Source organism: Dermacentor silvarum, chromosome 3 (genome assembly GCF_013339745.2).
Source record: "Dermacentor silvarum isolate Dsil-2018 chromosome 3, BIME_Dsil_1.4, whole genome shotgun sequence".
NCBI lineage: Eukaryota > Metazoa > Arthropoda > Arachnida > Ixodida > Ixodidae > Dermacentor > Dermacentor silvarum.
The window spans coordinates 114,792,637-114,820,157 of NC_051156.1; the positions used below are offsets into that span (position 1 = coordinate 114,792,637).

Sequence of the window (27,521 nt, forward strand, 5' to 3'; positions counted from 1 at the left end):
CCCTCTTGGGAGTGCGGCTCCTGACGGCGAGGTACGGGCGGGCGAGGGGGGCGAACAGCAGCAGTGTAGGCCATAGCCTGCGGCTCACGGGGTGGTTCCGGCAGTGTAGAAGTCCCGAGTGCCTGTTGCTTAGTTTCGCGGATCACGTCGTGCAGCGAAGCGACTTGAAGTTGCGGCACCGTTGGGAACAGTTTCCGCAGCTCCTTTTTTACTATTGCGCGGATGGTCTCGTGTAGCGTATTCGTCGGAATCCGCTTCCCGTCAACGTAGTTCGCATTGGCCGTACCAACAGGAGGGCGGTTATACTGGTTAGCACGCACTTCGAGGGCCTTCTCAATTGTGCTGGCCTCGGACACGAATTCGGCGACGGTTTTGGGCGGATTACGGACAAGCCCTGAAAACAGTTCTTCCTTCACGATACGCATTAAGAAGCGTAACTTCTTTTCTTCCACCATTGCGGTGTCAGCTCGCCTGAAGAGCCTTTTCATCTCTTCGACGAACACAACACCTTCGTTAGGGTGTTGCATGTGCGTCTGCAGCAGGACCTCGGCCCGCTCCTTCCGCACAACCGTGGTGAAGGTCGCTAAAAGTTGTGTCCTAAATTCCTGCCAGGACTCTGTGGAGCTCTGATGGTTTTCGAACCAGGTCCGAGCGGAGTCAAGGTAGAAGAACACTTGCCTCAGTGTCTCCTCGTCGTCCCAGCGATTAAACAGTCTGACCCGTTTGACTTGCTCCAACCAGTCTTCGGGATCCTCCGAGGGTGACCCATGAAATGTTGGCGGCTCCCTGGGTTGCTGAAGAATTACGGGAGGATTGGTAGCGCTGGTCATGGTGGCAGCGTTGTTCATAGTAGCGGCCACAAGGTCTTCTTGCTTCTCCTTCTCCGGAAGCAGTCCAAATTCCGGCTGAAGACCTTGCTGTCGGCGGCTGGCATGAGTTGGGCTCGCCTGGCGACTTGCCGGGGTTTTAGGGTTCATGTACCCCGCACCTCCACCAGATGTCACGAAGCCAAGGACGATGCAGGGATCTTTCGGTAAACAAGGCTTATTGGAGCGAACTTGTGCTCCGCAGAAACTCAAAGAAGATACAAGCGGCGAAGGAGCAGCCAACAGAGCGACGTGCACGGGTGCTCGGCGGGTTTCTTCTGTTGGCCGCCATCACAAGCGGACGCGTTCCTCTCCCACTCTCCGCTGCGTTTGCCGCCAGCGTTCGCTGAGAAACGAGTCAGCGTTCTGCGAGAAACAAGTCAGCGTTCGCCGAGACACGAGTCAGCGTCTCGCCCCGCAGCGTACCAGACGCTGGCAACAAAACACACAATAAAACACTCCAGAAGGCATGGTTCGCAGCAATAGCTTTCTGGGTTTTTAGCCAAAATCAACATGGGGCAAGGATGTGCGATTTGAAAAGGCAGCGATAGAAAACGAGGATGGAGCAGTGTTTCAACGTATACTGGCACCCTAGGCAATCTCTTTGGCACAAAATTTAGGTGTGTCGAACATTGAAAATTTTAAACCCTTTGTGAGGCATTAGTTATTGTAATGAAAAAAACACATAGGTTCCGAGTATAAGTTTATTGTTACGTCAACAATCAGTGGCAAAGAGAAAGTGAATAAAAATCGAATCAATTTGAATACAACACCGTCTGTGGTCCTTGTGAAATGTGCTGGTATATTTGGGTTTAATGGCTTTATTTTATAGGCAAGCTGTGCCTTTCCTGCAGTGCCGCCGGCTGCCTAAAATGCATGAGGAAAACGGACGGCACTAATGCTTTCAGCGAATAAATTTTTGGCACACCTAATTTATCAGACGAGCTCAATAGTTTGCAAACTTCCCCACGCATTGCGACCTGCTCCACTGAACTGATCTGTATTGTCACGTACGGCGTATCGCTCAATTTCTTTAACTGATGTCTGACATGCTTGCTCACAAAGCTGTGGCCTGCGTATACGCAAACACAGAATCAACAGAAACAACTTTAATGCATGTCAAAAACATCAATCGAAAACATTTCACAAAAAGGCTTTCGCATTCCAACATGTAAGCAGTCATAAGTGTGTGTGGCAATTTTTTTTTTTTTTTTGCCGGGGCACGTGCCCTGTGTGCCACCCCTGGCTACACCACTAAAAATGTGACAAAACTAATGATGATGTAGATGAACCACGATTTATTCTGAGTCACGCTGATTAATGATGATGATGATGCTTATGATGATTGCGATGGCACTGATGATAACTAATGACAAAAAGTTGGGAGGGGATTCAACCTCCAGTTGACATTAATCAAATGTCACTCCAGCTTGGCTGTCACAATAACTTATACGGTTCATACGTCCCATTCCCATCCCCAACTGGCCCAGGAAGACATTGTCTTTCATAGACTTCAGCTAAAGGTTGAATCGCATTGCAATTTCTTTTTCTTTCTTGCCTAGTATCTGCATTCAGAACAGAGATTCTGGTCAAACGTCTTCAGACAACATTGAATGATAGCAGGAAGCGTCGCTTGTTCGATCAGAGCAGGAACAGAGGACAAGGAAGAAGTATGGCGTGCGTCTCACTTTCTTTTGAGCGCACAATCACAGGAGAAAGATTGATGCGAAATCCCCAGGTGCAGTGGTATACTATCACACAGTTAATATAAAGGAAATGCAATGTACACCTGTTTCCCAGCTAACGCGGACTGCTAGTGCATATTGCTCTCAAAGCCATATGTGGCTTGGGGTGAAGCTCGCTTCTAGTGTTTTGCCTGCTGTTACCCACAGGCAACAAACCTATTACTGGAAAAGTTTCCACAAAATAATTTTTCTTTTCGTTGGGTACCATTATTCTAGGTGTATTTCGCACATTTCAATGAAAAATGAACATTTCCTTCGGGCATTTTCGCGTCTCGTCCTTACAGGGTAATGTCAATCAAGGACGACGTCAAACACTTGCACTAGCTGAAGCCGAGGCTCCTGCCTTTTAATTTTTTTGCATAAAAACAACAATGCTACGCAGACATTAGTAGCAAGAATATTCTAAACGATAACTTTCCGAATTACCTAAAGTGTGCCACTTTAGGTAATTAGGTAGAATTTACGCGCTAATAAGTGAGCAATTGAAAAGTTAAATTGGCACAATTTAACTTTCAATTGTTCACTTAAGGCACACGTAACTGCGAAACTGTAACTAAGGCGAAGTGAAGCCATGCCAGCTTAGTAAAAATCTGAAGACGCAGAATTTTCGAGACATCTGCCCCAAAAGTCTGCTAAGGAATGCCACAGTGTTCCAGTTAAGATTGTCGTAAACTTGTTCTGGTCTCAAGTTCTGACTCATGACTCAAGTTCTGGTCCACATATGTGGGCACGGGCTCTAGTCCCACTTCTCACACCATGTTCGGTCCGAAAACAGAGGGACGAGGTCAACAACTAGCGCACAAAAATCAAATAATGTTTGTTTCCTCTCTCCAGGCTCTTACGTATTGAGACCCGGCCTACCGTGGTGCTCCCTTATTGCTGCTGCATACAAGGCTCACAAGTAGCGACCTCTACAAAACTAAGAGCCACACGTTTGGGTAACTTAAAGGAACACTCAGGAGAAAAAATGTCACCTGTATCAAAAAAAATAAAAAATAGCCACTCACACACTGCAAGAGGTGGCTTGGTAAGCCAGAACAGCCCCAAGAACAAAAAATGGGTGTCGATGCTGCCTTGAAGATCATGCAGTAGTTTGCCGTTATGTCACAGATTTTGACGGCATCTGTTAAAGTCTGGTTAATTGCTTATTGGTAAAAATTGACTATACATTGCATTCTAAAGGAGGTAAAGATTGCACCTGGCAAGTTTCGCACACTTTTACTGAGCCAATGGGGCCCAAATCGGGAAAGATAGTTTGAAATCTGCGACGTCACATTGACGCACCGGCACTTTTTGGAAAACCGAGGTTTACATTTTTGACCAAGATGAAGGGCTCGGCAAATTTTATTGCAAGAAAGAAGTTCATGCATTAATAAAAGGTTAAAATAATAACTTAAACTAAAACAACTTCAATACAAGAAAGAAGGCCACCGATTAAAAGGCTAAGTCACTTTTTTTTTCCAATGGTGACAGGTTCACGACACTGCACATGGTGCATTTAGTGGAGCACTGTCATCAGAGTCACCAGTACAAATTTCAGAACATCGCTTCACACAATCGTGTCTTTTCACTGGGGCAGCGATAGAGTGCGGGCTTTGGAAAAGCGTCGTTCACCGCAAACCACTGCCGTCGTCTTCGTTGGCACCCTGTTCGAGGTGGCGCAGCATGCATTCCAGTGTCATGGCCACGACGGGGTCGGTGACCCCTCCTTGCTGGTCCGGAAGCGGTGCGTCGTGGAAGGCCAGAAAGGCGCTGAGCGATACGGCTGCCCGTGTGGACTGGGCGTACCAGCTCGTGAGAGGACATGTACACTTCGGCGGGCACGTGGTGTGTGGCGGCCGGCTCTTCGCTTCTCTCAGAGCACCGAGGAGACTGAAGAGCTCCCGTTGCACATTTTCTACTTCGTCATCCGAAGTGGAGTCCTCATCGGAGTGGCTGCTGCTTGACAGCGTAATTGTGGTTGCCTGGGGAGAGACCGAACAGAGAATGTCATTGGGAGGGCAAAGAGCTGCCCATAGGAAAACTTCCTCGCAGTGTACTAAATAGCTCGCAACTTTATTTTTTTCAACCTTCCCCCGAGCATTTCATTAACGATGATTCACCTTTGGACTGAGCACACAAGCAGGAGCAAACTTGGAATATAGTAGAGACAATCAAACAACATTGTTTTTAGATTACTGTGATTGCTTCAGCCACTTTGCTGCTGTCGATTTCGCTTGCTTCTTTAAAAATCTTGCATCAACTTACTCGAAGCAAGTACTCCTCTCACTTTCTTTCACGATCAGAATTACAATGGTAAGGGTGGAGATCGACGAGCAAAACTTTTTCGCAAAGAAAATCTATTTTCTGTAAAACTTGACATTTTGTAAAATCATAGAATGAGTCGAAATTTGCTAAGTTTTCGAAATATGAGGGAGAGTTGGCAGGTATGCATAGGGCACATAACCCTCGGTCGGTCAAGAGTAACAGAATGCGTGACAATGGAGACGAAACACAGTTGAGAACGGCAGAGGATTTTTAGCAGTACACCAAGATTGGGAAAGTTGCAGGCAATGGATGCAATCGGCTGATGCAAGGCAGGTGTAAGTGGGAAGAGGCCTTCTCACACTGGGCATAGACACGCTGGTAATAAGTCATCAGTGAGTGACCACCGCCTAGACTATCAAACTCACCAGGAAAAAAAGAAAAAAACAAGTAAGGATGCATTTTACAGGCACTCCCAAATCACTAATGCTTCGCTTACCAATATGCTTGAAATTGAAAGAAGAAATTTGCTGTACCCCGCCAATGTTCACCAGCTAATCCAAAACTTAAAGGCTAACACAAAACTCTGAAACCATGCTCAGGACATCCTAGAATGCGATAGACAATCATTGAAAAAATAAAAAGGTAGCAGTGTAGATCAAAAAATAAAAAGTTCGGCACAACCCATCTCACGACGACTGTCGACAGTAATGCATTTAGCATTGAATCAAGATAGCTAAACAACATATTGCCGCCGTCGAAATGAGGTATGTGCGAGGCATGTGCGCAGCTTTTCTACGAATGCTTAGTGCCATCTAGCGCCACCACCGCAAAGCCTGCGCATGGCCTCCAAAATGCATGGCATGGGAGTGCAAGCGCCGAGAAACCCCTCATGCGGCAACCGGGCTCCCCTGTCGTGTATCTTTTGGGACAGGCTACACCATTTAGTGGTGCTACCGAGAAGTCCGCGCGGGGTCTCCGAACACTGGGAACTGTCCCCTCACTTGCCGCACACTCGGTGGCACACACTCGGTGACCAATGTTGACGAGAGGTTGATATAAGAGCGGCGCATACTCGGTGCGTTCACGGCACAGCTCGATAATGCATTGGCACGAAATACGTTCATTGAAAAGCGGCAGCTACCCAGAGCATTTGTGCAGCAGCCTGCTAAAGCGTCGGGTTGCTGTCCTTGAAGAACCGTTGCGACGTCAATTCGATTCCGCTCAGCATTTTAGAAATTTAGGGATCTTTTTAGTGATTGTGGAGTGGCACTTTCCCAGTGGCACATGCTCGGTGCTCAAAGAGTTCCTTCGAACAGCGGTGCCTACCGAGTCCCACATCTACAATGACACATGTAGGCGTGAAAGAGCTTTGACGAAGACAGGCATGTATGTACACATCGGCACATACTCAGTGGCCCAAGTTGATCCGAGGGTTTGTTTCGAACCCTGTTACCTCCAGCAGGGCAACCCGATGCGCTAAACATTCAACCACGGACTACCCAGTTACTCAGGTACGCAGGAAAATGGTTAGATACAATCATAGATGGACACAAACATATGTACATGCATAGATAGGCCCCCAGTAAGTGCATGAAATACCCTAATATGCATAAAAGTATGCCCTAAATTTCTGCGATGCCGAGCGTAATCGAACCCACGTTACAAGAGTTCCTCAAGGACAGCAACCCGACGCATTCAACGGGCGGCGCCACAAATGCACCGGGTATCGTGCCGCTTTCAACGAATGCCTTTCACGCCAAAGCTTTAGTGAGCTGCGCCATCAATGCAGCGGGTACGTGCCGCTCTTGAATGAACCTCTCATCAACTTGGGTCACCAAGTGGGTGCCACTGAATGTGCGGCTATTCAAAACGCAGCTATTGCGGCTGTGATCGAACCCTCAGCCTCAGATGCATGATGCCATAGTCCCTGGACTACCATGGTGGGTAACAGCAGTATGGATTCGAAAGTGGGCACAGGTGTACGATACCATTACAGACAAGCGCAAGATAAAGTGGAGCTGGACAGACCATGCTGTGCACAGAACCTAACTAATTGTACGTTGCAGTAATGCGGTAGATACGAAGCAACGGAAAGTGCAGTCTAGTGCAGTACAGAATTGGGTGACAATAAAATTACAAAATTTGTGGGCCTATGCCGGTGCAGGACAAAAGCAACTTGAGATATCTGAGGGAGACATATTCTTTGATGAACTTGACAGTGACGATGTGTGAAGTGACACTGAGACACCGAAGAGGCACTAAGTTGAGCATGATTAGTTATTCTTTCAAAGCTTTCTTTTTAATAACTTCGCTGTAATAAGTTGATCACTAGAAGAGCAATTGAAGTTCAAAGTTCCATCATCAAATTTCACGCACTGGTATGCCAATGTGGCGTCACGAATCGAAAAGTATTTTTTCGTATCTGGCCTGTGGCACAGTAAATGTTCTCAAGACTTGGTAAGTAAAGTGATTGGCTCTTAGAGAATATAATCTAGTCCATAGCTTTACTGATAAAGAATTAACTACATAAAAATCCACGACGCCAAGACGAGTCAGTGCAATATCTTGTTGCCCCACTTGGCTTTTGTTGGCATCTTTTCTAGCTTGAAACCTATCTTCTCACACCAAACTTTTTCTCTATAGCATCGCTTTAAACTACAATAAGCAAACTACAGTCCACAACATTTACCTCGTGCTGTGCACGAAAATAAGCCGAGTAAACAAAGGCTAGCTACACATCACACAATAATGTGATACAGCAAGGTGCTAGTGTGCTGAATGACCAGATACACCCCCCCCCCCCCCCCCCAGCACCAGTAGTTTCAAGCTTAATATTTCCGCATGAGGCCAAGAGCCTGCACTCCAATGTCAGAAGTAAACTCACATCATCTTGCTCTTCAGAGCTGCCCTCAGCTGAAACACGAAGCGCAGACGCTTGCTCTGCAATCCTCGCAAGCAGGGCATCATCAGCACTGTCAAAACCCAATGTCCTGCTGGCAATGCCTCGCTTCGACGCCGGTACCTTTTTACAACCTGCAGCTCGAGTGCTGCTCAAGCGTTCGTTATCACTAGAAGGTGGTGAAGTTTTACCACTCCTACGTAGTGCAGGCACTCGCAATGCTTTCCTGCGTGTTTTCATGGCTGTTGAATGTGGCTCTGCTTGCTGTCTTTGTGCTGAGAGTACCTTTTTGCCATCTTTCCCTATGCGCTTAGTGCCATGGGGTGTGCCCTCGCTTTCTGCTGTGTTGTAGACAGACTCGGGTGAAGAAAGTAAGGCCTTTGTTGTTGCGATGCCATCAGGTGACTTCGAGTGCGGCAGCTCGTCCAAATGGCCGTCAACATCACTCTGCCGTGTTGTGTTCTGCCGTTTGCTTCGGGACGATCGCGAGGGCCTTTTCCCACTAGAAGCTTCTACGCCAGGAGATTTGTCCACTGCTGCAGCGTCATTGTACGTTGATTGAAATGTAGACTGTGTGCTCAAACTAGTGCCAAGGTTTGCTTGGGATTCAGCACTTCCTCGCTTTCTTGTGGGCAACCGAAAGGACCTAAGCTTGCTGGCACGGGACATCTGCTCTTCAAGCACTCCCGAGGCAGTGCAGTCAGGACTATGGGAAAGCAGTGATGGGCTAAGACGGTCGCTAGGATGCTTCTGGGAAGTTGGGGTGCCAACTTTCTTTTGTGGCGATGACTGGGTGGTTTGTTGCATGCCGACACTGTCCGAGACGCACAGACCCTCAGAGAGATCGCTGTGGGGTAGACTATGAGCGTAAGTACTCTCACACTCTGAATGTGCACTGCGATGATCAGCAGGTGTCTCCTGCTGCTTTGCATTCTTGGACTTCTTTCGTGGTGATCGCAGCACCCGTTTCTTGCTAGAAGTGGTCTCCAGTACTGCAGCAGTTTTTGAATCTGTTCTTTCCACACCATCATTTCGCTTACCAGGCTCAGGTTGTGTTTGGATACTAGAAGTCTTGCCAGGAAACGTCTTGCTCTGTACACTTGGAGGTGTAGGCATCACAGACTTCTCGGGAACAACTTCAGTGTTTTCGCTAGCAGCTGCAATGCTGTCGTCGTGGCTGTTCTTCCCCGGAGCCGGGATATTCATTTTGTGTCTAGGGGAGCTTTCATCCGAGCTTCCCTTGTGAGTGCTCGAAAAAAGTGCAGTAGACAGCAATAGCTTCCTGCGTTTCATTTTGCCCCTTCCAGTGGAACGTTGTCTCACGGCTGGTGTGTCGCGGCCCTGCGAATAAGACGATGCACCTTGGCTTTCTGTTTCCGCAACAACTTCAGTTTCTGTATTCCAGTCGTCTTCGACTCCACCGGCAGTAGTCGACCGTGGCTTGGGCAACTGTTCGTCATCGCTGCTGCTGTCTTCGACGATAACTGATTCAGCCTCTGAAGCGTCGCTCGGCGAAGCGTCACGCGATTCTTGTGCCTCACGGGCGTGTCTCTTGGTGATGAGTTTACTCGCGTCAGGTGACTCGTACAGGTGTTTCCACGGGAGTATTTTCTTGAGGTAATGCTGCTTCAGGGACTGCCACGAGTGTGCGCCAGGCACCACACAAGCGGCAGCCATTTCCTTGTATACCTCGTTGCCATGGACACAGACACCGCGCTTATTCGCTACGAACTTCGCTATCGCAATTTGTTCGCCGAGAGTGTACTCGCGTCTTGAGCGAACGGAGAGCAGTTTTCGCTCCTTGACGTCTCCGTCGTCGACTGTCTCTGCAGCTGGCGCTCTCGGAATTTTGAATTCTTTGAGAGGAAAGAGCTTGTTGCTGGAACAGCAGGCACGTATGTAAGTGGCAGAGAACGCGTCATCGGGCCCTTCCGTCGTTGAAATGTAAGTGGGAACCAAGCGGACGGCGTCGGGATTTTTATCCGGCTGCAAAAGAACTCCGCCTCCATTTTCTATGAGCTCGCGTATCTCCTTTCGCTCCGAGCAGGGCACCATTGAAAAGTACATGGGGCCGCCATCCGCCTTGACGAACAGCGCTCGGCTGTGTGGCTTACTGGGCATGGCAGGTTTCGACGGCTTTCGGGCTTTCGCGCCTTCGCCGGTTCACGCCAGCAGAGCTTGCGCTCTCGTTTCTGCTCGCGTCCCTGCGCATAGCGCATCCGGCTTCGGTCTTGGCGCCGCTTGGCGTGCATTGGCTACACAATGGATCTTCGAGTTTTTTAGCTCAGAAAGGTGGCCACCAGACGTCACTTACTTCCAAAACATTTCGAATCTCGCGTTCTCTCGTAGTGGTGCGAGAGTATCCAAAGTTTGATGTGTGTTGTGGTGTAAGTGTATGCTTGTGTGTTTGTTTATATAAAGTTTCAGAATGAGCTGTTTTATTCAAGTTTCAGAGGATGAAAGTGAAGAACCCATTGAACTTCCGTGCGAAGACGATGGCACACTGTTATTGACAACGCTGTCCGCTCAGTTCCCGGCCACATGCGGACTCAAATATCGAAACCCAGAGTCTGGAACGATGCGTGGAGTGCGTTTGGTCGACGGCCGATTTCACCCGCCAGACAACGGATGGGGCAATGTTGTGTATTACTGTGTTTTCCCCAAAGGTGAGACAACGTGCCGGCACCGTCGGCTGCGACGGTGATTTCTTATCCGCGCTTTACGTGCCAGGAACACAAGCTCGATTGTTAGGCCTAATGCCCCGCAGCAGTCCCTCTCGGCCACTCGGGGGGGTTTCCTTGCTTGTGTTTCAGGGACACGCGAGCCGTTTCTTGCCGACGTGCCTCAAGGCGCCCGAGCGCGGCTCGTCGCAATTGCTGCTCGCGTCTAGCGCTGCCCGCGAGCCGGCTGGGCGACGGCGCTATGCGACGGGCGCCCTGACGTCTAGTTTGTTTGTAAACGTCGCTTCAGTAGCATGTGTCGCGGTCCAGTTTCAGGGAGGTAACGATAGGTTGCGTGGCTCACTGCGCTCGCCGCCCACCTTTAAATTGCTTTCCATCGTTCGTAGTCGCGTTGTCAGAGCACCGGTGCCTAAATGCTTAACACTTTTGCTTCCTTCGTTAACCGGTTTAACCATTCTTCCGCAACCCGATGATGCGTATCGCGTCGGCCCGTGTGGTGATTGGTTTAGTTCCGCCATCGTGTACGCATCAAGTGTGCCCCTCTGTTAACGTAGGGCCCAAAGGCCTAAAGTACTTCCAAGTGGCTACGCATTCGCTCTTGTGCGTTCCATGTTTAACCTGGTTTAACCGTCGCTAGTGCAGGATCACGACCGTCATGCGTAGTCGGGCTGGCGATTCGCGCGCGCGCGCGCGCGTACGAGAAACGGAGTTGGGGTTCTTTTTTTCTTCCGAAGCGTCGTTTTCTTGCCGGGTCGCCGGCGGTCGTCGCCACCACCGGGCCCGATTGCTTGTCGGGAAGAGAGAGAGAGAAGGGGCCGTCGATTGTGCTCGATGGAAACGCGCGCTCACTTCGATGCGGAAATTCCTCCGGCGAGCATCATCGAACTCACTTAAAAAAAAAAAAAAAGAAATGGCCGGCCGTCGCTTCTTTCGTGCTCGACGTCGTGAAACCCTCCTGGCGTCATTCGTCCGCGTTCCACACGACTGTTGCCGCGGTAGCTGGGGGAGGAAAGAATCGGGGGGCCAGGGCAGCCTCTTCAACGACACCGCGACTCGGTTGCGGTTTCGTGATTGTGATCATCGGCGCGCTGGCCGTGGGACCAATTCCGTATGCATGTGTAACGGCCCCTCACCGTTAATCGAGCTGACGGCGCCGACACGACACCGCTTGCAGACGCGTTCGTTCCCCTGTGCGTGCAGGGGAAAAAAGTCTGTCCCGGCGTAGGCAGTTTTCTCGGGGAAACCAACTTGCCAACGGTTCGTCCCCCGCCAGTCGAGAACGGCTCCGAGTGCGTGTGTCAGTTTCCTCTGGGGCAAACCTTCGTTAGCTGCGCAATACACCCACCCCCGCAAGCCTCTTTAAAACCCAGCTTAGGTCAGCTGTGCGTGTTTTCCTCGTGATCGCGTTTTTTTTTCTTTTTTTTTCTTTTTTCTTTTTTTTTGCGAGATACCCGTGTCCGTTGCGCGTAGTGTACTACATCCATACTCGCCCGCCTTCGGCGGCCCACTTTAGGCGGGCACAATCGCGCCCGATGCGCCTCAGGGCGGTCCCGTGTGGCCCCCGTCTTCCGTTCTTCTTTATTTTGTTTGTTTCCTTTCCCCAGTGGGTGGTGGTGGTGGTGGTGATTCTCTTTCCTCCATCCTGACACAGTTTCACAACGCCAGCGTTCGTTCAACCCTCCCCGCGAAGTGTCTTCGTCGTCTGGTGGGCCCCTCCGGAACAGCGGCACGACCGCTCATTACGCTAATCGGCTGGATGCTTGTTTGACCCTCTCGCATGCTTAATTATTTTTTTTTTCTGTTCCCCTCCTCCGTGCCGGTTCGCGTTACGGCTCGAAACGAACTGCTAACCCGCGTGTTACCAGCCCCGCCCGTATGTTTTTCTTTCCTCCTGGTTAGGGCCGCCAACTCGGGACGTGTCGTCGGCATCCGCAAGAGTATGGCATTAGTGGTGCCCGGCCTTGTTGAACCAAGAGTACAAATCTGTCCGAAAGCTGACATGGTTCCATTGACGAGTGCCCTACTGTGTTTCTTTAAAGAAAATAAAAGCGCTTGAGCTATCGAGCATGTCGGAACTGCTTGTCGCGATGGCAGTTAAGCCATCCTGTGCAGTCGTACCGTATTCCACATAAAGTAATGCTTGCTAAAGTTGCACGCAAGAGAAAAATGGATCACCGCTGCAGGAAATGGTTAGAGATGAGATTTTCCTATGTCATTGGCGTTGATACGTTTATGCTGTCATCAAGGGTTGTAAGCAGCTCAACTGTACGTAACGTGCACAATCAAGCCTCATTCTTCAATGGTTCCTGACCAAACCTCTCGATGGGTATCGCTTCCTGAATGCACCGATTGGCCAAGCCAGTCGAAGTAGATGTAATGAGAGAAAAAATTTTGCAGGCATGCTTCCCAATTACTTGTGTTCTCAAAGACAGGCTGTAACTGTTAAAGCTGACACACGAAATGCTGAGAATTGTGCGCATTGCAAAACAGGCCTAACATATCTGAAGGACGATTTATTGTGGGGCACCAATAGTGACAGGAGGCACTAGGCTTTGTATCGGCATGGACCACATCAATTGTTGAAATAAGTGAGTAACTGTAAAAGAATGTGGTAACCATAAAGGAAACGTTGCTACCTACCCGAGGTACCAGAAGGCTGCAAAAAAAGCCTGTCTGTGTTCCTTGAAAACCAAACTTTGTAAGAAGTAACCGTTGCTAGGCCTAGACTGAACCACAGGTGGTCAAAATGAATCTGGAGTCCCCCATTACGGTGTGCCTCATAATTATATTGTGGTTTTGACAAGTTAAACCACAGAATTTAATTTTATGCGGCAGTCACCATGAAAAATGGTGAGCTAATGAGGAAAAAGTGATCGTCAACTTTTAAACTTTTGGGATCTATAACAGTCGGAACTCGAGTCAGTTCTATAGAATTCTCATCGGGTGGGAGAAGATTCATTAAAGGGGGGGGGGGGAGAAAATGAAAAAAAAAATGTCTAAGCCTGTAGCATGCCTTGGGGGTCTCACTTTGTGAAGCTTTACATGAGCGCCAAGTTCCTCAGTTTTGTATTGCACTGTCGCATTCATACCTACTGCTGGACAGTGACAAGTTAGTTAAGAGCATGCATGCACATGCTCCAGCTTGGGACAGGTCACAGCTAAAATGAAACGCTGTGAGATAAGTGACATTTATGGGAAGTATTAAATGTCTTGCTGCGTGTGGAATTCTGGACATTAGGGAGTGCGGCAGAAATCTTGCTTGTTGTAGTGTAACCTGTGCTGTCATCCTAAAAACATTTAGAGAAGGTTTAGCATTTATCGCTGCATCATTCTTCCCCAAATATAGCAACAAGATTGCATTTGTTTATCTGCATTGTTCAATAAAGCACTTGACATTGGGTAACAGAGGTGGAAGAGGTATATATTCAGTGTATTTACAAACTATATACGGATATATCGAAAGTGGCTGACGAAACAAGTTCGTGGGATCGAATCCCGGCCACATATCGATGGGGCAGAAAGGCACAAACACCTTTGTGCCATGCATTGGGTGAACGTAAAAGGACCCCAAGTGGTCGAAATTAATCTGGACTCCCCCAATACGGCGTGCCTAACGATCAGATCGTGGTTTTGGCTTGTAAAAGCCCAAATTTAAAATTTTTTTGACGACACGTGCATACTCTGCCCAGTCCGAGACTGTCCTCTTCATTCAGGCAAGGTGCTGGCGTAACAGCTTCACACCATAACAATTTATGTCGACATTTAGTCATTATCTGGTGGTAAAACCATTGTGCATAACTGCAGGAGCTGATTTCACTAATGATGGACGTCCAGTCCAGCGGTACAAAAATCATCAGCAATGGCTCAACCCTCTCGTAAGGCTGAGGCTACAAGTGCTCAGAAAAGTGAAGCGAACAGTGCATACTTTCATTGAAATCACCCATACAAAAGACAGAATAGCATATGTTTGAACCCCCTGCTGAGAGGATGCGACTTAGTGTCGAAGAAAAGTGTCGTCGGCACGAGTCTGACCCCGCTATTTGAGTGCGCGAAGCCGCAGTTAAGCGCCGAAAACGAGCCAAAGAAGCCAAACTGCAAAAGCAGGAATGCGACGATGCAAGACAGCGCATTACCAATGTGCAGCAGGCTTTCGACTTCACATGTTACAGGAGTGTAAAATGCTGCCGAACTTTTTGCTCTGTGAACTAGGCAGGCAGTGATGCAGTGTTTCGTTGAACGATGCAGACCAAAAATCGTGTTCTTGCCACGAAATTTAAGTGATAAACAAAAGCATCAGTTGGTGCAAGTTCTTCTCATAAAGTTGCTAGAATAAAAATGCCGGTTCGCTGTTTGTGGAGGCCTTGGCTCAAAACCCTTCCCCCCTCTTGCAAGGCGCTTGCCTTCAGAACAGCCCTCGTGCCGAACATCAAGGTTGACAAGAAAGGCCACAAACGAGCGCGAGTTGACGGGATTTAAGCACAGTGGCAGCTGTTTGCTCCATATGATGTGTACCTGCTGAAGGGTGCACAGGGCCCGTATAATGTAGCAATTCCTTCCGCTTGATTCCATGCCACAGTTGCGCATAGTTCATGGCCGGCTCATCCCGTCGACAAGGAATGGCATGAGCATAGAATTGTTACATTATTCCGGCTCAAATCTTCCTGAACGTTTGTGAAAGCACTCTTCACAACTCCTATCTTTTTTTTCACGGTATGAGAGCTGTTAATGCAGGTGGTTAGGAAACAAGCGGGGCATTGTTCAATGTGTTATTGTTTTTTTTTTTTTTTTTTCATGGGCTGTGCTTTTCTTTTGTTGCCCAAAGCATCGTGTTGGTAATGCACATTTGAGAGGTCGCACATCTGAAAGAGGCGCGCACACAAAAAGGCAGAGTTTGGTAATCCTGGTTTTATCAAACTGCAAATTCTCGTTGCCGACACTTTGTTACCCTACACAATTGTTTAAACAAAATTCTCGACTGTGTGGTTTCTTGTGTGGTTGTGTTCTGGAAAACTGATAATTGAGAGCAACAGTTATCCTTCAGAACCAACAAACATGCATTGTGCCTGTCTTGTTTCGTTCGCTCTGTGTGCCTGCACTGTGGGGGGGGGGGGGGGGGGGTGGCCATCATTCAATCAGTTTGCTGCCACATAATAATCATTTCTGAGCATAAAGTGGGAGATCAAAGACTGAGATGAAGATGGTGCCTCAGCCAACAATCCGGGAACCCACATTCCTTTCCCACCTAATCCCCAACAGCGGCCTAGAGCCGTCCCCTTCCTTAAACTAAAGGCTTTATTCATTCATTTCTGAGCAGGAGTAGTTGAGTGAATGACAGTTGGAAAAAAAAAAGCATTTGCAGAATGAAGTGCAATGCAAATTTTGTGCCTAAAATGCTTTGTGCTCTTTGAGTGACAAAAACACTTAAAGGGGCCCTAAACACATTGTTGAAGGCTCCCATTTTTGCTATAAATTTGTTCTCAGCATCTCGAATGAGTAAGAGGAAAAGAAATTGACAATTAGTGCAACAAACCCAAGTTATCAGTTGCAGAAACATCAAAATGCAAGCAAGATGAGAATTACCCATGACTCAAAATATTTGCAGCTCTGGATGTCGCATTGTGTTCTCCCATGCCCTAGAACTGTGGGGTGCCATGTGCTTGACATGTTGATGGCATCATTTACATGGTTATACCTTGCACGTGGTTGTCATGATAATTAGGCGGTAATTAAAATGGCCATAATGTCATTTATTTTGCTGTATTTGCAATACCGCGCTAATGCAAGTCACACAGCACATTGTTAACCAATGATGATAGTGCTGCCAGTCGACATCACATTCGTTGCACAAGTGCACAAAATTGCTGCGGCATGATGATGCTATCGATGCCATCCAACAAGCTTTCTCGTGCTCATTGCGAGGCCCTTTTATAAGAAGAGTGTCAACCCACAGTAGCGCTTCTCTTAGTCTCACGTCTTTCTTTGTTGTCGGTTTAGAATCGCACAGTAGCTAAATTGCTTTTTTTCCTTTTGTTCTGTATTCTATAAATACTAAGTAAAAAATTCACCTTTAATTTGTGCCTTAAATTTCTTTTCAGTTGTTTGCTCAGTCTTTTGAACCTGCACCTAGCTTCGGAGTCTGGTCACTGTCTTCTTGGCATCTCCAAACCTTATGCCGGACACTAACTTTCATTGCATTTGCTTGGTATTTTTACATGCATAGCTGTGAACAGGTTAGCATTGGAGGCTTACGTAAGAGGCTATGGCGAATTTGCTCATTATTTTCTGTACTGCTGGGAAGGTCTGAGAAACATTTAACTTGTTTCCAAAGACATGTTCATTTTGGAAAGATATTGTTGGGCAGTTAGACGAAAGACTGTTGTTTATGCTTGAACTTGTCAACATTGATGGCTCCACTGTGAGATCGCTGCACGCATCTCTGTAAGTGCTTGAACTATGTAGTGTAGTTGAAAGGGATCAAATCTGGGGTAGTAAGATCGCATATTGTTAGCTCAAACATGAAGTTTTGCACTGGAGCTGCTATAATCGTTTAGACAAGAGGGAGCGTGCATGAAACTGAAGGACTGCCATGTAGCCTGACTGAGTCATCGGGGTCTCAAAACACAATTTTTGTGGTTGGAGGGTACTACGTGGCGTACCGTAGCCTATCATGCAGCTCTTGCATCTGATTAAAATTTTAGTTACTGTTAGTGGAGCAGTCATGGACGGAGACGTAGGTTTCTATGCATTTGTTCTCGCATGTGTTCTCTCTTTGTGAGAACGCTTTTTCTAAATGATAAATGGCTCTGCTCACTCGAGTGACACACACTAGAGACTCCTCAGGCTCGGCTAGACATGCAGACGTGTGCTTTTGGTGGCTTTTTTTTCACAATGGATAGCGCTCTCGGTGCAGCCAATAACGAGGAGTGCTTTCGGTGGCAACACGGCTGGTAAAGTAGGTGCCAGCAGATCAGCTCAGCTGGCATGTATTAGACGCGGTGGAGAGGATAGCAACGGATTGATTTCTTCTGTGCCGCAGATGCGTGCCTGCACAACTCTGAGAACAAGCGCAAGAGCGACGAGCAGCTGGAGAACAGCACAGCCAAGACCAAGCGGCTGGAGAACCGGCAGAAATGCTCCGATCTGATAGTGCTGGGCCTACCCTGGAAGACCTCGGAGCAGGACCTGCGCCAGTACTTCGAGACCTTTGGGGAGGTCCTCATGGCACAGGTGAGTGACCTCCTCGAGACAGCTTCTTGGTGCGGACACGGCATTGTGCCTTCATCATCGCTAGTATCAGCTACTCGCTTTGATAGGTGATAAAAAGAATGCATACGTAATACGACCCCACACAAACTGGTGGGACGTCGCTCTACTTCATTTTATACTTAGCAGCAGGGCTGCAGAAGAAACACAACTAGCGCAGTTGTAGAAGTCTCCCTCCGTGCGTTTCACAGTGCAGTTGTCTTTGATCCACGACACATTGTCGCAGATGCTGTTTTTGGAACTGCGGAGTCTCCCGATAGAAGCACCTTTTTTGCTTTAAATGGGGAACGAACTATGCCAACTGAAACACTTACCCATTTAGCATGTGTTTACGTCTGAGGTTGTGCAAGCCCTGAATCCTGTACTTGTTGCTTGGTTACTTGTTAGCACAGCTTGTTGAAAGTGCTGAGGTTGCAGAAATAGTGGGGACTTGTATGAATAGTATGCGAGTCCCCCACTACGGCGTGCCTCATAATCAGAACTGGTTTTGGCACGTAAAACCCCATAATTTAATTAAATTTTTTAATTTTGGTATGTGTACTACTAATATTACAAAAACTGCTCAAGACATGTAATTTCAAGCACATGAACACAGCGTTAACTTCAAAAAATTTATTTATTCTGGAATTCGCACAGATATATCCCACATCACATTCAAAGCGATAAGCCAGAACTGTGTAGGAAAGTGAAAACTGTAGATTATACTGGAGGACTTGGCCTGTCCACTGTGAGATAATGTAATTCCTTACGTGAGAGCGACCGTGCTAACGCATGACAAACCGCATTAAAGTTCAGTTGACAACTACATTGCTAACGGTGAGATGCCAATCGCGTGGCACGTCATGCGTTACCATCAAGTTGCGGGGCTTTCATGCATAGCTCTGACAGTTATATCTAAGCGAGATAGATAAATATGAAGCGCATGATACCATGTTTATGCGTTAAAGGGCAGCTGAATGACTTTTCAAAAAAAGTGCACTTTCAACAAATTATTATAGTTTGTCACCCTCTGAATACGAAAATCATTGTTTAACAGGCCGGAAGTCGCCACTAGTTGCTTTAATTTAGCAAAAACAAGCTGCAGCGTTTGTGGGAGACGCCGCGGGCCGTTTAACGGGCTCTGATGGCAAAGACGATCGTGACGTCATCTTATGTATCAGCATGGAGCGTGATTCGAGGAGCGCGCTCACGTGACCCCTGTATTGACGTCATTCTCGCGCCCGGTCTTTCGCCGCTACGCTCGCCGCGCGAAGGCTGCGGAGCTTCAACGAAAATTTAAACCACGATTGCGGTGCTTCTACGCGCATAGAGAAAATAACTGCAGGAGTTTAATTATACTGTGTCAGCCTTCCAAACCCCCGTAAATCTTCCAATTCTAAAACCGCCTCAGCTTCCCTTTAACAATGTTGTGGCCACAGCGGTCACATTTCAGAGGGGGCAAAATGCAGAAGCACCTGTGTACTTATACATAGACACCAAAGGCAAATATTAAGTCACGCTAAAGCGATGGATTAATACTGAGAAACGTATAAAGGTGTCAATATTGACACCTGTTCATATTTATCCTTTTTCCAGGGACTGCATTTTGCCTGCTAACAACTTAATGTTATTGCTCAGCGCAAGACACGCCTGCATGATTTGGAACTTGCTTGAACGTTTATCATTGTTTCTACCTGTCGTGTATGTTCTTGCCGAACGTTGTGTAATGAGATGTGTGTATGTGCAACACGAATAGTGTTGTATTTTCTGGAAGGTGTGCGAGTACCAGTGATTGCACTGGAGCCTTCGATGAGTGCGTATAAAAGCTGATGCATTTGACCCGCAGATCAGATTTTGATGATCGCTGACTGAGTTTGCCACTGTTGTTGTACTTTGAGTGCCACTTTCTTTTGTGGGTACAGGCTCACCCAATAAAGAGTTCATTTCATGCTCCACAGTTTTGCTACTGGGTTCTTCACCGTCACTACGTGACAATATCATGGAGAACAGAGCTTTACTAAGCGATAAATTTAGGTAAATGTAGGACACGATTTGAGACTACCGGGACATCCAATTACAGTAAAACCTAAAGTATACAACTCGTTAATTCAGAAAATCATATAATTTGGACTCGACCTCTCAGGCATATGCATTAATGCCATCAAGTTCCTTTTAATTTGGACTCATTTGGCCGTGCATCATTTAATTCGGACAACTCTTGTAGCTCGGCGAGTGTGGATGCTGCAAATGTGCAACACACAGTGGTGGGACTCCAGCGCCAATTGCGCCATTTTGATGCAAATGCAAATTCCTGCGCCAAGCACAGAAAATTGACTCAAACTGCGCCAGAATGGCTTCGGCATGTGTGCTCCGGCAGTTGCCTTGCGCAGCGAGCGGATTCGTTCTCTGAAAGAGAGTGCAGCTGTTCAGATTCCGCACACCGTGCTACGGCGCCTCCCGTACAGTTCCTCCTAATTTTTGAGCTTATAACACTGGATTTTTCAGCGGTTCCAGCAAGTGGCCCGCGCGTGCGCGGCCACTCACGGTTGTTATCGGAATGGCCAGGGCTAATGGTGGATTTAGAATAAACAGTTGCAGTTTCGTCCGAACGGTGAAGCATTGATTGCGATAGCAAATTAGTAGACAGCTGTGCAAAACAAGGATAGTAGTTTTATCAGTCGTATAAACTTGTAAACATTCACTTACTAACTAAATTAACAAGCATGGTGTCACTTGCGCACAAGCAAATATGAACACCTCCCACTTGATGACCGCGGAAACTTGCTGTCAAAGCGCTGGAGCGAGGAAGCGCGGCAGTAGCAGCAAGCGAATAGAGCTCTGTGCTGCCTCTTGCTTCAATACTAACTAAGCGTCGAGAACACAGCACACACGAAGCTATCGACACTCGTAATCTGTCCCCATCACAGATCGCTTTCATGCTAGGGCCCGCGTGGCCGCGCCATCCGCAGCAGCCGCCGGAGTAGAACCCCCCTCCCCTGCCCACGGTGCCTTGCGTGCGTGAGATATGGCCGCCATCGTCGCCTCACCCTCGTACGCTTTCACTCGCACATACAGCATACAACGCTTGGTGACGCTGTTATCGCCCCTGGACTTTATGCGGAATATCACGGTGACGGCAGAAATACGCCTGGAGTGTCCATATAATTGCTATCACAATAAAAACAGATTGGAATAGCTTTACGTTATACCAGTCCGGGGTTGATTGCGGTGACATATGATGAACCAGAAATTGTGTTATGCGTCAATTTGACCGCGTAATTCAAGCATTTTCTACTATCATCATGAGCGGCGGCATGGAAATATATAGTTCAATCGTAGTGTTACCTATGTTTTCGGCTTTACAGAAAAGCATATGCCGTGTCACCGCTTGACCCAGCCCACTTTTCCATCTTCTAGTACGCTATAGTTACAAAGCGTGCTTCATGTTGGTTTATTCTGTGTTTCGTCGTGGTTTCGAAGTACGCTGCCATGTTCTATTATTCCACCAAAATTCAGTTTGGCCTGCTCCAAACTGCTTCAAAATGAAATTTTAACTGCTCTAAATTGCTCCAAAATGCAATTTAGTCTGCTCCGAGCTGCTACAAAATGCAATTTTGTCTTCTCCGAACTGCTCCAAAATGCAATTTTACTTGCTCCAAAATTGCTCCAAAATTACTTTTGGCAGGGACGCCCCTAAACACAGGAAAGCGAAAATGGCGTCAGAGCCCAAGTGAAACATCGCAGCGGAGTCCACATTGCCGAATCAGCTGAAATTGTATGTCAATCATACGCCAGAACGCTTCTTGCCTATTTGTGCCTTTATTCTTGTGTTTACTGGCACGCATAACACTGTGTTGGCCGCTTCCTAACTGTGCAGTCGCCGTCCTTGATCCGTGCTTTCGTCTGCAGAGGTTGCGGCAAACAGTAGTTTCGTTTTGACTCAGTGCAAGGCTGTCCGGAATGAAGAACACCGGCTAAGCCATTGCCATGGACGGACTATCTCTTGGCGACCAGCTCACTGGCGAAAAAATAAACAGGATGTGCACGCAGTAGTGAAAAGTGTGTCTCAGATAAAGTCGTGCGCCGCAGCCGTGCTGCGAAGGAAGTCGCGAGGCCTTCGCCGCTACTAGCGCTAATCAGTCACAAGACGACGAGAATTGTAGCTTCCAAATTGCTTTTGTGCAAAATAGAAATGGGATTTGCTGATTCATTCAGTAAATAAAGACATTGACACATTAATAATTTTTGTTTTCTTGATACCCTCGATAATTCAACATTCGGTTAATTCGGACATTTTTTTTGGTCCCGTGAAATTCGAATTAATGAGGTTTTACTGTTCCAGCCCAATGACGTCGCAACTCCTCATTATAATTCTGGCACTAGTGCTCAACCGCTGATAATAAAAAAGATCATGGCATTGGACTATAAGATGGAAGGAAATGCTACCTGTCCGGTTCTATTCGTAGAAAAATGGACTCATTGACGATAACCTTAACAAGGACGCAGTGGATGGTTGCAAGGTCCAGTTTTTGCTCGACCTTGTGCCGCCCGCGCGCTCTCATGTTTTGGTAGTTCTGAGCCTGTTTTGCAGTCTCGTGAAGCTCGCACTAAAGAGTCTACCACATGTACCCCATATTCAAGCGACAGCGATGCACGGACCCTGTAGCACCGTCACATCTTGTTGTGGGACTAATACATGGGCACGAGGTCACGAAAGAAAGTAGCGACAAACTGTCATTGTTGTCTGAATAAATAAATCATGTGGCCGTAAAAAAAATCTAGAACTTGCCGCGAGCCCAACGTTCTAACTACAGGGTACTGACCAAGTTTTAGCATGCGGTCGTCATCAGTAAAAATGCATTCCATGCCGTCATCTGATCGCTAGAAATCGGAGCAAACATTTGCGTAACTTCATGGCCTCACGCACGCAGTCTTGGATACTTTGCACTCAGTGTGAGACGAAGCGAAGGCTGATTTTATCACTGAGCTCTTGCTTTCACGGAGAAGAGCAAGTAGCAAGAATGAATTCCGATTGAAGTGGGCCCACTGGTTGCTGTCATGTCGTTACGCAATCGAGCGGTCCGCTGTGCGGACTTCCCGGTGATGCACAAAATTTCTTCAAGCACCGTAAACTGTCCCATCCATGTGATTGATGTCTTGGGATGCAATCGGCTGTGTGTTTGCTCAGTTTCTGGCCGTGTTGTCGCATTTTACGCAAAACGCAGCGCCGGCTGCCAGGCACCGTTTTACTCACCGACGGCAGTAAAGGGCAGGGATGGGGGGCGTATGCAATGTCACACCTCCTTGTTTGTGGTGGATGATTTGAATTGCACTGAGAAATCTTGACCCTTAAGATAAAATTTTTCTCTTAAGCTAATCGTTTTCTTTGCACAAAACATCTGCGAAGTTTCTGGAAGGGTATTTTGACAGTCATGTTGACATATTTGCCTTTAGTGCCCCTTTGAGTGCACAGTCCAAATTAATCTGGCGCCCTCCACTACGGCGTTCCTCGTAGCCCTGGTGTTGCTTTGTGGGATGTGAAACCCCATGAATCAACCAGGCCTTGTTTTTGCCATCATATTGTCATCTTGTATCCAAACAGTCGCTGAAAAATCAGAATAATTGGGGATCCACAATATCAGATTCGCCAAAAAGCACTTTATTCAACTTTAATTGACTTCATTCCACAAGTGGCAAAAAAAAAAAAGTGTGCCATGCTGTGCCGCATGGCACACATTTCACCTTCCACCTTTGCACCTTTTCAGAAAGTGGAGACACCGTTCTACCATTGATTGCAACAATGCCTCTATGGATGAGCATTGGAAATACACAGAGGTGTGGTATAAGAATATACAATGGAGGGTGCGATTGTGCAAACAGCTCGCTTTTCCGTTCCTTCACTTGCCCTCTCTGGATTGATCAGAATTGTGATTGCGTCAGCGGTCGTCAGAGACAGCGGGGCGGTACCGCAGATTTCCCACTTTGTCACATAGCAGTCAAACTGAACGTGCGGAAAGCGAGCTGTTTGAAATATACAGGGTGTGCACAGGTCGTTGAAATCCTTGAAAACCCTTGAAATTGAAAGTTCCGTTTTCAAGGCCTTGAAAGTCCTGGAATTTCTTTTCCATCCTTGAAAACCCTTGAATTCTTGGGGTTTTCACGGGGTCCGACAGTGCAACTCACATTATGTGGCGGTTGAGGGTGGTCCCGGCAAACTTCATTGCTTTCCGCAACGCCGGCACTGCGAAGTCAAACTTCCTGCTCGAGGAAGAAGCGAGCGTGCGTCCGTTGCGCACTTTTTTCTTTTTTTTTTTTCCCCTCTGGCTTGCTTCGACTTCGGGGTTGGCCAAAAGCCATAAGTTGCTGGCCACAATGGGGCTAGAGCGTCTCGACCTCCTCGGGAAAAATACAAATTGTGCCATCATGCTTATTTGTAACGAAAACGCAGTTACATGATTCTTAACAGTTGTATTTGGTAGTATTTCACTTTTCTGGGGGGTTCGCCTTGGGCTGGATTTATTGGCAACCCACTAAAAACAGGTACAGCCTCATAGCCTGAGTGTTGTCTGTTGGCCACATTGTGCTTTGTTTTTATCTGCGTGCGCGCTCCGGTGCCGTCGACGCTTTGTTTGCTTTTCCCCCTGTTTCAATTGTGGTGCCCATGGTTCAGAATAATGCCTGAAAAATGTAAATTCCAAAGCAGCCTGGCTCAGCAACAACGATTAGAAACTTGTGGTTGCGCCAGATACATTGGACCCCACCGCGTGAAATGTACAACCTGCAGAAAGACCTTTGACGTCGCTTATACGGGCGAATCTGCTCTCAGAAGCCACGCGAAAAGTGCAAAGCACTGTGAAATCGTGCAAGTGGCAGCTGGAAACTCTATACAGAACTACCTGGCACCAAGCACAAGCGAGCGGTCCACTGGGTTGGCTCCATCACAGGCGACTGATCTAAACAGTGCCTGCAAGTCACACGAGGTGGTTACCGATGCAGAAATTCTGTGGACAATGAAAGGGATTACCTCCCACTACTCGTACAGATCATCCGCACAAACCGGCGACTTGTTGAAGCGGATGTTTCCCGGCATCGATGTGGCTAAATCGTTTTCCTGCGGAGAAAAAAAATGCGCGTATGTTGCGTGCCATGGGCTCAGGCCATTTTTTTATCGTCCTTGCAACAAGAGGCACAGAAGTCTGACTATTACGTCGTGCTTTTTGACGAGTCAGCGAATGACTTCCTGCAAGAGAAACAAATGGACGTGCATGTGCACTATTGGGACTCGTCACACAAGGTCGCCACCAGATATTACACATCCGCTTTTATGGGGCATTCCACGGCAGAGGAAATTCAGGAAATAGTTCTAAGGTCTTTGGAGCCTTTGCCACTCGGCAAGGTTTTTCAGATCTTGATGGATGGGCCGAACGTGAACCTGAAGTTCTTTACGAATATGCAAGTGCACTTGCAGGAAAACCATCAGGTCCAATGTGTTGACTTGGGGACCTGTGGCCTTCATACCATCCACAATGCCTACAGGGCAGGCGTAGGAGCCAGCAAGTGGGGCATTGACGTTCTGCTGTCAAGTCGGAGTGTACTCTTCCGAAGGGAAGATTTTTCAACTGTGACTAACCAGGAAACATTTCCACTACAGTTTGTCTCATCGATAGGTGGAAAACATGATTGTCATTGAAAGAGCTTTGCTTCTTTGGAATGACATAAAGAAATATGTGGAGTCTGCAAGGAGTATGCAGGTGAGCTTACCAAAGTGTGCATCGTTTGAAAATGTGTACAGCTTTTGTCGTGATTCCTTGACGCTGGCATGAGTGAACTTTGCTCTCAGTGTTGCTTCCATTCTTCAGCCATTCTTGAAGGACTACCAGTCCGACAAGCCAGTGATCTTCTTTCTTGCTAGAGACCTTTAGAGTATTGTGCGGAAGCTCCTTGTGAAATTCATGAAGGCTTCAGTGTTGTCTTCATTGGCAGGGATTGGTGGTTTGCTCAGGGTAGACGTTGATAACCCCGGTAACCACACTCCGCTTGAAAAAGTGGATATCGGCCCCAAATGTGAACAAGCACTGAAAGATTCAAGGGCAACTGCGAAGGATACATTTCAATTCAGAATGGACTGTGGACTATTTTTAGCAGCTGTGACCAAGAAAATACTGGAACGAAGTCCCCTTAAATCATCAATGGTTAGAAACCTGGCCTCTTTAGATCCCCGGCTCATGTGCTTGAAGCCGGATCAGTGCCTTGTGGGCCTAAGGAAGGTGTTGGACGTCTTGACCGTGGCAGGAAGACTGAGTGACTGCCAACGGGAATGTGTAATGGCAGAATACACTGAGCTACTGCAAGAGGTAAAGCACGAGCTTCGCCTGTTTGAGAGGAGCCTTAGCAGGCTGGATGAGTTTTTTCATGACCTCCTGAGCTTCAATTCCTCCTGCAAAGAGCTGTGGAAAGCAGTCAGGCTGTTGCTTGTTTTGAGCCTTGGGCAGGCAACTGTCGAACGGGGGTTCCGCGTCAACCGCCAGATCTCTGTAGAGAATCTGAAAGGTTTGTCATACATTTCACAGCGTATCATATGTGACGCAGTGGACAGGGCAGGTGGCATTTTGAATGTTCCTGTAACAAAAGCACTCAGAATAGCTGTGTCCGCAGCGAGGCAGCATTAGTGCACACTTGGAATCGGAAAAGAAACGGTACCAGGAAAACTCAAAGCAGACAAAAAGGCGCACAATCATGGAAGAAGTTGAAGGTTTGCAGACGAAGAAAAAGAAGCTTGAGGCAGTTGTTGGCGATTTAAGGCCTCTGCAGATGGATATGCAGAAATGGCTGAGAGAACTGGTGACATCTCGCACGTGGTGAAATCAAACAGCTTGAGAAAGACTGCAAAAGCGAAGGCTGAAGAACTCAGCAGCATGAAGACGCAAATAGAAAAGAAACTGAAAGACCTGCCTTGAGCTTCAGAATTTCATCTAGTCAAATGGAACTAAGTGCACTAAGTAAAATCACTTTCCTTTGTTCTGTCCAATAAAATGTAACGTGTGTGAACTACCATATTAAATATTTCAATTTTTTGAAAGGTCCTTGAAAAGTCCTTGAATTTTTTTCTTGGAAACCTGTACGAACCCTGATACAGTGCACAATTTAAGTAAATTCCACTTCAATGTGCTCTCTTTAAAATTGGGAAGAAACTCTGGCCTTTGGGAGGTGCTATCGCACCGCTGATTGCGTGAGTGTGGCTTTCCGGTGGCGGCAGCGCTGCCATCTGGGTATTCTTGTAAACATGAAAGATTGGAGATTCAGAAAGCGGCAGCGCTGTATTTCATGCAAAAATAAAAGCAACAAAAACGATCGCGAAAAGGAAATATTAGCATTGGGATTTATAACTGCAGTCACGTGACGCGCCGAGAGCGGTCCTATTGACTGATGCGAATTTGAATCATTGTTTCACACGCATTTTTGCAGCAGTGAACTGCACTCTTTGCGTGTTCCAAGGACGACATTTTAATATCCACCTGGTTGTCTCAAGTTTATTTTGTTGCTGCGTCGTAGCTGCTGCCTGATGTTGAAAAGAACATGATTTGTTCAAGATGAGGGAACCTGTTTACCTTTATTTGCGGCGATGAAGCTACGTCGTATCGTGCAATCTAACGCGTGTTTAGGTAGAAAAGTTTCTAATTGTCATTGGGTGCCAAACACAGCGGAAGGCATAGAATACAGAGATAAGGCTACCAAGGAAGCGAATGCTGCCGATCTTGCTGACATGGCAAGACTGGGTCACGTGTGATTGCCGGCTCCTGATAAAGTGGCAAGGTGTTTGAAAATGGAAGTTGCCTGATAC

General features: G+C 47.4%; 2 protein-coding genes across 3 annotated transcripts in view; one reads left to right on the top strand and one right to left on the bottom strand.

Moving 5' to 3' along the window:
- Positions 1-1,556: 1,556 nt before the first annotated feature.
- On the bottom strand, positions 1,557-10,002 carry LOC119445724 (uncharacterized). The gene is made up of 2 exons (XM_037710007.2): positions 7,743-10,002; positions 1,557-4,575 (listed from the first exon to the last, which is right to left on the bottom strand). The coding sequence occupies exons 1-2, from the start codon at positions 9,876-9,878 to the stop codon at positions 4,222-4,224; spliced, it is 2,490 nt and encodes an 829-aa protein (XP_037565935.1). The 5' UTR covers positions 9,879-10,002; the 3' UTR covers positions 1,557-4,221.
- A 91-nt stretch (positions 10,003-10,093) lies between these two features.
- The window catches only part of LOC119445726 (TAR DNA-binding protein 43), a 28,422-nt gene continuing 10,994 nt past the window's right edge, over positions 10,094-27,521 (top strand). Inside the window, exons 1-2 of one of the 2 annotated variants that reach the window (XM_037710013.2) lie at positions 10,094-10,423; positions 17,475-17,665. In XM_037710013.2, coding sequence (XP_037565941.1) covers positions 10,186-10,423; positions 17,475-17,665 — 429 coding nt within the window. In that variant the 5' untranslated portion in view covers positions 10,094-10,185. The remainder of the gene's footprint in view (positions 10,424-17,474; positions 17,666-27,521) is intronic. The other variant, XM_037710014.2, reaches the window with a different exon arrangement.

Coding starts and splice junctions, on each gene's coding strand:
- LOC119445724 (XM_037710007.2), bottom strand. CDS start 9,878: ATGCCCAGTAAGCCACACAGCCGAGCGCTGTTCGTCAAGGCGGATGGC. Junction 4,576..7,742: donor GCTCTGAAGAGCAAGATGAT/GTGAGTTTACTT, acceptor GTCTCTCCCCAG/GCAACCACAATTACGCTGTC.